At 44.8% G+C, this 12,092-nt stretch overlaps 1 protein-coding gene across 2 annotated transcripts in view; it reads right to left on the bottom strand.

Annotated features, from left to right (window-relative positions):
• Window positions 1–12,092, bottom strand: part of MAP3K3 (mitogen-activated protein kinase kinase kinase 3) — a 40,594-nt gene that overhangs the window by 15,982 nt on the left and 12,520 nt on the right. Inside the window, exons 5-9 of one of the 2 annotated variants that reach the window (XM_017833337.1) lie at window positions 9,397–9,496; window positions 8,179–8,292; window positions 5,127–5,247; window positions 969–1,102; window positions 49–122 (exon numbers count right to left, since the gene is read on the bottom strand). In XM_017833337.1, the coding sequence (XP_017688826.1) occupies window positions 49–122; window positions 969–1,102; window positions 5,127–5,247; window positions 8,179–8,292; window positions 9,397–9,496 (543 nt within the window). The remainder of the gene's footprint in view (window positions 1–48; window positions 123–968; window positions 1,103–5,126; window positions 5,248–8,178; window positions 8,293–9,396; window positions 9,497–12,092) is intronic. The other variant, XM_017833338.1, reaches the window with a different exon arrangement.

Raw genomic sequence — 12,092 nt, 5'->3', positions numbered from 1 at the left:
GCATTTCAATCTGAGCACACACATTCCTACCAGTTTGTACATTTGTACCTGTCTGCTGACCTGTCCAAGGACTGGCAGCTTCCTGACACCGAGTTTTCAGCACTGCTTAGAGGGTCCAGCATCTGCAACACAGAAGAAATCACAAGGCAACATCAGTGCAGTCCAGTGCTCAGGAGAGGCTCAGAGCAAGAGGATCAGAGCCCACTACTGCTTGTCTGGAGGAAGTCCAGCTGAGGAAGGGAGTCTAAGCCTTTTTTAAATGCACATTTTTCCCTTATCTCCCACAGAAATTGAGTTCATATCAAATCTGAGATGCTCCTTTAGGTGCTGGAAGGACTCTGCTGTGAAAAATGGAAGTTTTAGTCAGCCTTGTGCTGCATTTTGATCCCAACTGCCTCCAGGAACAGTCTCTGCTGGTGCTGCTGCATTGCTGCCTCCACCTGCAAGTTGCCCTTTGGCCTCACTTCCTACTTTTTTGAATGGAGAGCAGAGTTTCAAAAGCAAGAGGGTCACCCAAACCTGGCACTAGGAAACCTGAGCACACATGTGTGACAGCCCCAAAACTGCTCAGTCAGTGGAGAGGCAACCCCAGCACACACAGTAACTGCTTCTGGCAACCCAAAGGCTTTGAACTCACACAGCTGCAACTGGAAGCAGTTTAAATGCACAAAGCAGCACTTTTAGAATCCCAGAACGGTTTGGGTTGGAAAGGACCTCAGAGATCATCCACTTCCACCCCCTGCCATGGGCAGGGACACCTTCCACTAGATCAGGCTGCTCAGAGCTCCATCCAACCTGGATTTGAACACTTTCAGGGATGGGGCAGCCACAACCTTCTGGGCAATTTGTTCCAGCGTCCTCACGGTGCTGATGCAACCACAGCTGAGAGTGAAGAGGAGGGCCCAGATCCCAGCAGAGTTCCTGAACAAGCTGGACGTGCTTTTTCCCTCCCTCCTGCTCATACTCACACACTGTTCGTTGGTTTCTGGGATGAATTCCCCCTCGCTGTTGATGCTGGTGTAGGATCCCTGCCGGGCGATGCGCTGCTGCCTCTCCGGAACGTACCCCGGAGGGGGGGAACTCCTCCCTGTGTTCTGGGAGCCTGGGCCAGGGAGAAGGATATTCCTTAGATTTACGCTGCTGGAATGAGACTGCACGTGCATGGACACAAAATCTAAGTATCTCCTCTAACACCAGGCCTCCACCTCCATGACCACAGCAGCTCTGGAGTGATCCTGACAGCCTGGACAGACATGGAACCAGGAGGGGTCATGTCAAAAAACAAACTGTTTGATGAGCACCTGCAGTGACATTTTAGACACCCCATGGTTACTGGTGAAGCTCCTAACACAGCTTCTGCTCTTCCCAACCTCTCCTGCTTGACTTTCTGAGCATAATTTCAGTACCTCAGGGAAGGCAGAGGATTCCAGGAATCCCTGGCTTTTGAGCATGAACCTCATTGCCAACCTCCACTAAACAAAGCACTTGTCAGGGCAACCCATCTTCTGTCTTTATTCTAAGTTTGCATCAGTTAGTACAATTTATCCTGAGTGACAGCACATTCCTGCTAGTCAGCATCAGCTGAGCAAGTTGCAGTGACACTGAGCAATTCCAGTGTCACATGGGAGCACTGTCACCTTTGGAAATAACCCCAACATTTCTGGTTTGCTGCGTGAAAAATCAAACTGTGTGGTCAGTTTGGGCAAAACCACATGGAGGTCAACTCTGCAATTCCTGTTAATTGGATAACTGGATGAACAGAGAGTGTGTTTAGGGGCCAAAGGATGAGAAAAATAGTTTAATCATCTATTAATGGCACTACCTAAAGTGTTTCTGTTGTGCTACCTACTGAGAGAAACTTTAGTCCTAGGATTTATTTTTCCTTGCAGATCTCAAAGAAGATGAAACTTTAGACACAGGAAGAAACAAACCCCCTTTTTGCAGTGACTTATCCACCTACAGCTCCCACTGTGAGCTCCTGGAACTGCTGTGGTCCAGTCAATCTACTTGAGGTCACCCATGAAGTCAGGAAGAGCAGCTGAGGATCAGCTCTCAAGCTGTGCTTTTTACAACACTGTCTTTAATTAACTGTGTGTACTCAGGTGCTGTGAAAGATGGGTAAAGATCAGCAAATATTCTCCCAAGGAAAATATTTTCTACTGAAGTTGTTGTAATAAAGAGTGAAGGCAAACGCTGGCAGAAGAGAACTGGAAAGCAGAGCACACACTTTTCAGAGGGCTGAAAAGCAGAGAACACACCTTTGAAAGGGATGAAAAGCAGAGAACACACCTCTGAAAGGGATGAAAAGCAGAGAACACACCTCTGAAAGGGATGAAAAGCAGAGAACACACCTCTGAAAGGGATGAAAAGCAGAGAACACACCTCTGAAAGGGATGAAAAGCAGAGCACACACCTTTGAGAGGGCTGAAAAGCAGAGAACACAATTTTGAGAGGGCTGAAAACAGAGAACACCTTTGAGAGGGATAAAAAGCAGAGAACACCTTTGAGAGGACTGCACAAAGAAAAACAATGCTGGCATGACTTAGGAGTGCATGGAGGGTGAACCATGTGAAAAAAAGGGATTAACAGAATCGTGGAACCATTAAGGTTGGAGAAGACCTCTGAGACCACCCGAGATCACAGAGTCCACAAGGTGCTGCTCAGAGCTGCCACCCCATTTTCCCAGCAGCTCCACGGGGCTCCCGTGAGGTTCAGAGCCCAGTGGTGTGGAGACAAACCCGGGAGCTGCCGTGGGGCTGCCCCGAGGCCCGGGAGCACTTTCACTCCTTCCGACACAATCCAGGGCTGGCCCAGAGCGAGCCCAGGCCCTGCTGGCACCGGCCCAGCCGCTGTTGTGGAAAGGCCCCCAGCCCTGGGCAGGAAAAGGAAGTCGGCACTAAATCCATGTATATCAAAGGAAGTGAGTGGAAAAAACACAAGTGCTGCCAGAATGCTTAGCAACTTTTTTTTTTTTTTCCCCCCTCCTCTTTTAAATAAAAGTTATCTTTACTTCCAAACCTCTGAACTGGTGACAGCAGGCTCGAGGCCCGTCCACTCTGGAGGACAGGAGCTACATGGATCTCTGCAAAAAGCTTTTGTTGAGCACTGCTTTGGACTTTCATTGCATCATGTGGTGAGATTAGGAGAGTTTCTATGCCTGAAACACTGGGAAACAGAGCCCATTCCTTTTCCAAATCAAAGATGGGGAAAGAGAAGTAAGAAGAAATCGATGCAAGACTGAGCTGTTGCCAAATTCCCAGCAGACCTCTGACAGAACTGGAACTCTTCATAAGGAACAGTCTGGTACTTTGACATGTTCAGAAAACAAAACTAATGGTTTCTTGAGTGATGAATGACAGAGAGCATCCACAAGCTGGGATGAGAGGAGAGAGTCTGTACAACTGGGACACAGAAGGGGCCCCTTGTTACTACACAGTTTACTCATGACAGACACTCACTGGAGTCTGTTGGCTTTGGCACCATTATCTGGATACCTCAGAATGCCAGTAAAGGAGAAATATATATATATTAATTGTTTTTGGCATTGAAATTGTCTGTGAAAAAAGAAATGTGGTGTTCAGACGTGCATGGACATCACTGCCTTCTTCACAGGACCAAGGAATGTTGCTCTTTTTTATGCACATTAACTTCAAACTAGGAAGGATGGGAAAACTCTTTTTGTCCTCGTTTCAGTCACGTACTTCACAAGCTTTCAGCACTTCTTTGTTTGTTTGCTGCTTCAGAAAAGCAAACTGTACAAAAGGGGATCAGCAGACTCCTGACAGGACACAGGCAGGTTTGTCAGACAAGCTGCACACTGACAACTACTGGTCTAGTTCTCAAGTCCTTCCCTCTGAGCTCACTCTCCCAGTCACCTCTGGTCACAACAGAGTGGATCTGACTCTGGTTTAAACCCCCCCAACATGGAGACTGTTCTAGTTTAATCATATTTATTACTTTACACTTACATTGCATTGCAAATACTGAACTAAAACCCTGTAATAATTATGGCTAAAGTTTACAGAGTTAATAAAACTGAAGCAGTCCTTTGCCATGGAGAAGAACTAGCCAATAAAACAAGTCTGCCATTCCCAGCTCCTGATACTCCCATTGTGACTTGCATCACCTGACCTCTGAAGCATTAGATATGACAAGCCCCCAAACAGCTGTTGGAACAAACAGGATCATCCTCTGCTTCTCTTTCCAGCAAAATTTACCTTTTCTCACTTGTAAAGCAGCAGCAACTTACACAGAACACCATCTTCATGCTCTCTCACCTTCCTCCTGCTCCTTCACTGCTCACTGGCCTTCACACCAAGGAGTGAAATCCTAAATCACAGACTTTTTTTTTTTTTTGGACCCATGTATCTTTGAAGCTGTTTCAGATGTTTTAGTTTTTGATATAAAAAGTTAACAGTTTTGAGCATCCTTCAAGCACAGGTTTGAATAGTGCTGCACAGTTATAAAGAGGGTTTTAACACAGAAATTGGGAAGAATCAGACAAATCTACCAGAGACAGAAGTAAAAATTACAGGAGTCTTACATGGACCTTTCCACTAAACAGCAGTTCACTCAGCTAAGAGAAACCCAAGGGAAATGAGACAAATACTCTGACTTTTCTTACTATCTTTCGTGTACCTCTGCTGTTCACCTTGTGCCCTACCCATCTGGTAATTCCAGGAGTGAAAGGTTAGGGAACTCAGTATGTAGGACACTGGTTGGACATGCAGCAGTAATTCCCTGATTCCAAGTAAAATGCTTGATTACAGGAGTCAGGAGAGATTCCAAAGCCCAACATAAAAACCCCTCATATCAAGGTTTCATGAACTGAAATTGCCAATGTAAATAAAAACCTTCATGGACTCACATCAGCTTTCCAAATTTCTAACCACAATGGATCTGGCTTTAGGACACCCCCTTTAGCAGCTCCTCAGCTGTTCAACAACTTAGCAAGGAACTGAAACATTCTACTGTAAACATATGAAGAGCTTTTGAAAATGAACTGCCCCGTCCTAGAATAACCTTTCGATTTCTCCCAGCTCTCACAAATGCCATACCATAAACATTAGTGCCCAAATGACACATTTCACCAAACAAAACCACGCAGAAGTGGCAAAAATACTCACTGACAGACAGATGCCTACTTCTGGGTTCTGGCTGCTGGTAGGGTGTGCTCACATCCCCCACAGACTGGGAAGTTTTAATCCTGACTTGTTTGGGCAGTCCAGAATGGGGTGAAGAACTGGTCTGTTGGGTAAAATGAAAAGAATAAAATAAAATGAGACTGAGGAGCTCAAGCAGCCTGGCCACGGTCCCAAAAATATCATTATGTTTAGTAGCAAGAAAGAAGCTGAGCAACAGTTCTAGAGCCTGAAATCTTATTAACTGCAGAAAACACAAAGGCAGCCAAAGAGCAAGGTTTATAATTCTGGTGTAACAGAGGAATCCAACAACTAGAGCAAGGCACTGTCCAGCCTCAAGGGCAGGATTTGGAAGTCTCAGTGTCTGCCTGCTATTAACAGGTACCTGTGGGACACACAGAGGGCTCAGATCACCCCCAGACACCAGAACACAGAAGAACCTACAATTTCCATCAGCCACCTTTGCCAGCAGAGAGAAATTCTGAATCTTGCACTCTTTTAGAAGCAACCTGACTCCCCACAACCTTCACAATTCAGACCATCTAAGTGATAATAAATTCGGGAGACTTAAGAGAACCAAGAGTTTGGAGACGCCAAGATGAATTTATTCATCCTTCCATGAAATTCCATAGATACTATCTAATTAATGATCATTTTCCACAGTGCCTTCATCTCACTCAAAGTAGGAAGAGGAATGAGACACATCAAACCTCCCCCAGCCAAGGAGATCCTGTGTCAAAGCAGGGGCTCAATACCTGGAGACACTTTCAATTTTAATCTTGACCCAACACACCTAGTTTTAGAAAAGGATATAATATTCCCTTCCTCTTGTGTTCCAGAATTCATCTTCCCTTATTTAATTGAGATGAACAGAACCAAAGACACCCCGAGGAAATTAATTCTGGCCTGTGAAAATTATTTGACCATGACTTGGTCAAACAAGGTGTGAGGTCATACAATCCAAAATTAAAGTACTGAATAGCTGCTCATTTAATAAGGACATCCACTTGCATGGAGCAAGGATTTAAATCACATAAACTCCACCATGAACAGGTTCATGGGAGCTGAATAAAGGGTGCAGAGGTCACCCCACTGATGTGGACAGTTTGGCTTTAGGTCTTAAATTTTTCCAGTTTTCCTCATTACATTCTAAACAGAAGGAAAGGACTGACAACAGGAGTGAGCTGCTTGATGAAAAAAAAGCACAAATGAGCCACAGAAAGAGGCACAAGAAAATTAATCTGCACACTGTTGACAAACAGCACAGCTCTTGGTACCAGTGACACAGCTACTGCTGTAAAGTTAATTTGCTTTCTGGACATATTTGTGCCAAAGTCACGGCGTTACCTTTCCATCCCCAGAAAAAGAAAAGAGCACAACCAAAACAAAATCTGCATCCTGTACTTCAGGAAAAATAATGCTTCCCGCTCCCTCAGTGGGATGAGATCATGCAGCCAAGAAACCTCCTCCAGCCTTGTGGGCTCTATCCCACGTAGGGCTCTCCTGTCAGGCAACTCTGAGCTGCAGAGGAAGTCAGAGGAGAGGGGGGGGAAACAGTGGCACTTAATGAAAGCTTTGCTTTTTGTTTCTGCTTTGAGCAAAAGAGGAAAAAACAGCTAATAAAAGGACACCAGCACAGGAGTGGCTGCTGGCTGGTGTAGGATGGGATTTACTAAGTGGGTTATGCAAAGGTAGGTGGTATCATTTAACAGCTGGTTTGCAGCCTCAAGGCACTGACAGAGGGCTGGAAAAGAGGATTGTTTGACTGTGTTATACCAAAAGCTGAGGCCACCTTTTACAGGCTGTTTCCTGACACCACAGAACGAAGTCTGACTCCACCAGGTCAGATCAAAGGCCTTCTTGCCAAGTATTGTCTTCAGAACAGGCAGCAATAAATGCTTAGGGAAAGGGCACAGGACAAGGAACAGCATCATCCCCTCCTACACCTTCCCAGCTTTTGGCACCCAGTACTTTGGGAAAGGGCTGTTAACACTCCTGAAGGTCTCTGTATTTCCATTAACATGGATTATCAAATTAAAAAATAGTGGGAAGTGTATTTAAGTCCTCCTGACAGTTCCAAGAATTATAGGTGTGATTATTTCAAGTCAGAGCTCCCTGCAGAACTTGAATAGGGATGAACATCTGAGATCGACAAGCTGTTCCCAACAGAGCAGCTTTTTGTGTCACACTCTTCAGAGAATTTGGTAATTTGCAAATCAAATATCTAAGCTATCAAGGTTTTTTGGCTTGAAAAGCTGCATGACCTTAATTCTGAAAAAGAAAAAATGAGATATTGGATGAGGGAACCGTTTTCCAGTCCCAGATCAGGAACAAGGAAAACTTCAGACTCTTCTTGCACTCCTCATCTTGCAGATAAATTCACTGTCCAAAATGGGCATCTTTGGGAGCTTGGTTTAAAGATTTACTTCTCACGATATAATCTTTTCTGCTGACACTCACTGCCACAGCCACCTGTGGTACAGGAGAGTGAACCAAGACAATCAAACTCATCTTGGGTGTGAATACATCATTATTAGTTAAAGGCAACTTAGTTTCCATAGAGTAAGGCTGGATTTAAGGCATTAGGCTGCAGACCTGAAAAATCCCTGGGAGCTGCCCCAGGCTTCTCACCTAGGGAAGAAGTGTTAAAGGCTTGTCTTCAAGGACAACCTGTGCTCTGAAAGGCAAAATAATTACACACACTTTCAACACTGTGCTCTTAATCAAAGGTAAAAGATTTCTCTGCAAACCAAACTCTTTCAGTGTTTTCCGACTACAGGTACTTGCTATAAAATGGCTTTCATGTAACAGCTTAAAAAGCTGCAATGTTTTTAGTCCCTGAACAGCTGCTGAAGTCAGGAAGGAGAAAACCAACAAAAAGATACCTATAATAGCTGAGCCAAAGCAAAGAGGATAAACACATGCATTAGTGTCTGTGAAGAGTGATTTTGCTAATCCCTGTTACTGCCATTGTGTTTCAGAGAGTTAAGGGTAAAAAAACCTTCATTTTGCTGCAGTCACAGAGGTTGGTACCTACATGGTTTCTGTCCTGGGACAGCAATAATATTCTAAGGCTTTTCACATTAGAGCTTCGGTCTAAGAGATCTACAGCTTTATCCAGGTCATCTTGGTTTTTCAGAGGGATAGAGAGCTGCAAAATAAAGAACAGGAAAAAAATCATTAGAAAAGACAGAAAAAATAAATCTATTTCCACAACAGGCATTTCAACAAATAGAATGTAAGACAGGACTCCGACTGCTCACAAATTTTCATTCCAATATTGTCTCACTGTCCCCTTTTTAATGAGGTTTTCCTCCCGTGCCAGAGAAATGGCTGACCCTGTGCAAATTTCTCTAAAGCACCAGCCACAAAAATATTAATTGCTACCTGAATTTGCTGTTTGCAAAGAACAAGTCAGGGACTTGTCAGCCCCTGACTCCCTGAGGAGAATGTGGTCTCAGAGCACTTATGAATTCAGACCTACTGATCAAGTGAAAATTGGGTTTCAGAGAGAAAGAAGAAGATAAAGACTTTGAAAGGGGGAATCAAATTAGAATTTAAAACTTGCTAATAAGACCCCGTGAAATCAGGCTCAGACACCCTCTATTCTACAGCCCACTCACATCTCAAAGTGGGAATGTTATTAACCCTGGAGAACTCTCATTTTTGTCCCACTCTCACTGGTGAATGGGGGTCTGCATCTCCCTCATTAGGGATGCAGTTCCAAACAGTGGGAGGGCGACACCACAACAATAAAAACAAGGAAAAACCAGCGTGTCCAGGGTGAGAAAGCCACTAAAATACTTTAGATTATTAACATGGACTACCCAGTTCCTGAGAGACAAATGCTGTTCCCCATGTCACTTTATTTCCCTGCTGGCAGTGCCCACAGTCCCCCTAAAGCCTCCTCTGTTCTTGGACTCCCCTTGTTCCCCGGGCAACAAGATCTCCCTGGATATACATCAGCCTGCAAGAGTTGCTTTCAACAATAAAATACTTCAAATACCTTTTTCACTTCCCCAAGAGAGTCTCCCAACCACCACCAGTGCAAGGGAGCAAGGTGCTGCTGTTTGTACAACACACACAGCACCGTGAGGCTTTGCCAGGGTCAGTGTGTTTTCCTTTGGACCAGGGATCCAACAGTGCTTTGCATTAGAGGAAGAACTGAAAATTAAATTTCCGGGCAGAGGGTTTGTGAGGGGGAGATGTGATGCAGAGAGTGTCTGCCATGCCCTGGGCACTGGGAGCTCTGTACCTCGTTGTTCATGTAGTGCAGGTCCAGGGGCTGCCCAAAGGCTGTTTTCACTTTCTGCTGCACGTCTTCGTAACGCACGGGACGGACAAAGGGGATGATCCTGGAATGAGAGAGAACCCCTGGCTGAAATCAGAAACACACTTGGTAATGCAGTCAAACCAGGTGGCTGAAGCGTTAAAAACACGTTTGAATGCTCTCCTTTCATCCTCAAGCACGTGAGCCTTTCAAATTTAAATTTACAGGCTTGTTTCAGTAAGGAATTATTGATCTCTGGCCCATTTTCAATGGTTTGTCAAAATGCAATATTCAGCTGCAGATTTTAAATAGAATCCCTTTGGCCCTGGGCAGAGAAGTATCCTTTGCTGAATCAGTGGCTTTCACAAAACAGGATACAAATGTCCTGTGCACCTTGGCTTAAAAAATACTGCCTTGGGCACAAAACACACTCAGGGAGAGTTAAATTAAAAGCTGCAGAGGCCAAAAGAATAAAAAATTTAAGTATCCGAGTACCTGAACTCAAAATTCACTCCCTAATAATCTTCAAAATGCATTTCATATTAAAAGTTTCAACAAATATTCCCACAGCAAAGTTAGTCCTGAACTCCTGAGGGAAGACAACAGCAGGAGGACACAAAGGAACCTGAAAACCCTCTTTCCCAAAGGTGGTCTGTGCCCTTAGCTCCATGTCTGTGCTCTGCATGCTCAGGTCAGACATCTCCAAACATCTGAATCATGGACTCACTACGCTGGCTTTCCAGTTTTCCATCAAATTATGGAATGGTTTGGGTTGGAAGGAACCTTAAAGATCATCTTGTTCCAAACCTGTGCAACACAGCAGGGTTTTTTCTCCAGAGCTGAGGTCAAATCTAACTGTGCAAATGTTGGTCACACATGGCTTGCTTTATTTAAAAAAAATTGCTTTATTTTTTCATTAAAGAGGTCAAAATAGACCAAAACTTAAATATAGCTTCAGCTGTAATAGCAGTGTCACAGCTGACTTGCAACAATCAAGAATATTTTTATAAGTCAGAAGATTCACATTACACTGATCAGTCTCACACTCTCCTGCTTCCTCCCTCCTATTTTTTATCTTCAGGCACCTTCAGCAATTGACACACAAAACCTGCCCAGATTTAAATTATTCCACACAAAACCTGCCCAGCTGTAAATTATTCTGATCACTGTCCCTGGGCCCAGACCTTGTGACACACTAAACCCCAGCTCAAGCACTCAGCCATTCCCTCCCCAGGTGAATGGCAGGAGTTTTACACTCACAGACAACAACAGCCTTCAGGAATGCAAAATGTTACCCTGTGGAACCCTGTGGCACATAAAGGCTTTTCAGAAAATGACAGTACACTTTGCTTTGGTTTTATTACTGTTTTGCCTGCCTTGGAATAGCAACTCTCAATGTTTCAGGCAGAGGAACAATATGAACTTCCAGGAAAGCATCTAAAAGTCTTTATTTTGCTGGAATGTTCTGCTGTAGGAAGTTACCAAGTACTCACAAAGTCTACCTTGACAGCCATGGAAAAGGATGATTTTCACCCTCTTCAGAATAATCTGGAGGATTCAAATGCAAACTGTAGTTTACACCCTGCTGTTCTAAACAAACCAGGGCCACCCAGGGCAGTGGTGGAATCATCATCTCTGCAAGTGTTCAAAAAACGTGGACGTGGCACTGGAGGACATGTTTTAGTGGTGACCACGGTGGTGGTGCTGGGTTGGACTTGAGGACCTTAAAGGTCTTTTCCAACCTGCACAATTCTGTGATTCTGTGCCACCTCCTGCTCAGAAAGCCACTCTTCACCTCTTTGCTGCACAGGCTTCCCACCTTCTGCTTCCATGAGACCTCACTGTGTCTACACTGCAAGTCAAGCCCTCCAGGGGCAGTCACAGGACAAGGGGGAATGGCTTTAAACTGAAAGAGGGCAGGGTTAGATGGGCTATTGGGAAGAAATCCTTCCCTGGGAGGGTGGGGAGGCCCTGGCACAGGCTGCCCCTGGATCCCTGGAAGTGTCCAAGGCCAGGATGGAGCAACCTGGGATAGTGAGTGGCATCCCCAGCCATGGCAGGGAGGGTGGAATGAGATGATCCTTATGGTCCCTTCCAACCAAAACCATCCTGGGTTCAAACCATCACGAAGATTCTGTGATGAACCTGTGCTTTGGATAAAAGGCTTAACTTCCCATCCATCCATCCATCCATGCATCTTCATCAGCCCTGGGTATCCTCTCACAAGATGCAGCTTTTGTTTTAAATAGCCCTTGTGTCAGTTGGTTTCCTCAGCCCCTTCCCAGGAAAGGTTCATCTTGCCACCAGTCCTACAACATCCAGCTATTTGGAAATCATTGTGCTTGTTAAAAAGCAGCCCACAATAACATTTTCTACATATTCCTAAGAAACCCATCCACGAAATTACAGTACTCTGGCACCACACAAATGTAATTTAGCTCTCAGTGCCTTATAAAGGCTCCCATTCTACACTCAACGCATTCAAAAGCAGAGCTGTTCTCAGGTGCCACAAATTCTATTAGTTTAAAAACTCTGTGCACTCCTCTAACACAAAATCCTGGACTGCAGGGTTTGAGGAGCCCATTCCTGCCTGACCACCTTAAATATTTGTGGTTAGATCTGGCAGCTGCTGTGAAGCCAAGCACACACACTCACATTCTGGTGCAGGCTCCCTGTCTGTA

Source organism: Lepidothrix coronata, unplaced genomic scaffold, assembly GCF_001604755.1.
Source record: "Lepidothrix coronata isolate B3197 unplaced genomic scaffold, Lepidothrix_coronata-1.0 Scaffold213, whole genome shotgun sequence".
NCBI classification, from domain to species: Eukaryota; Metazoa; Chordata; class Aves; order Passeriformes; family Pipridae; genus Lepidothrix; species Lepidothrix coronata.
This window is presented reverse-complemented; position numbering and strand designations above follow the sequence as displayed.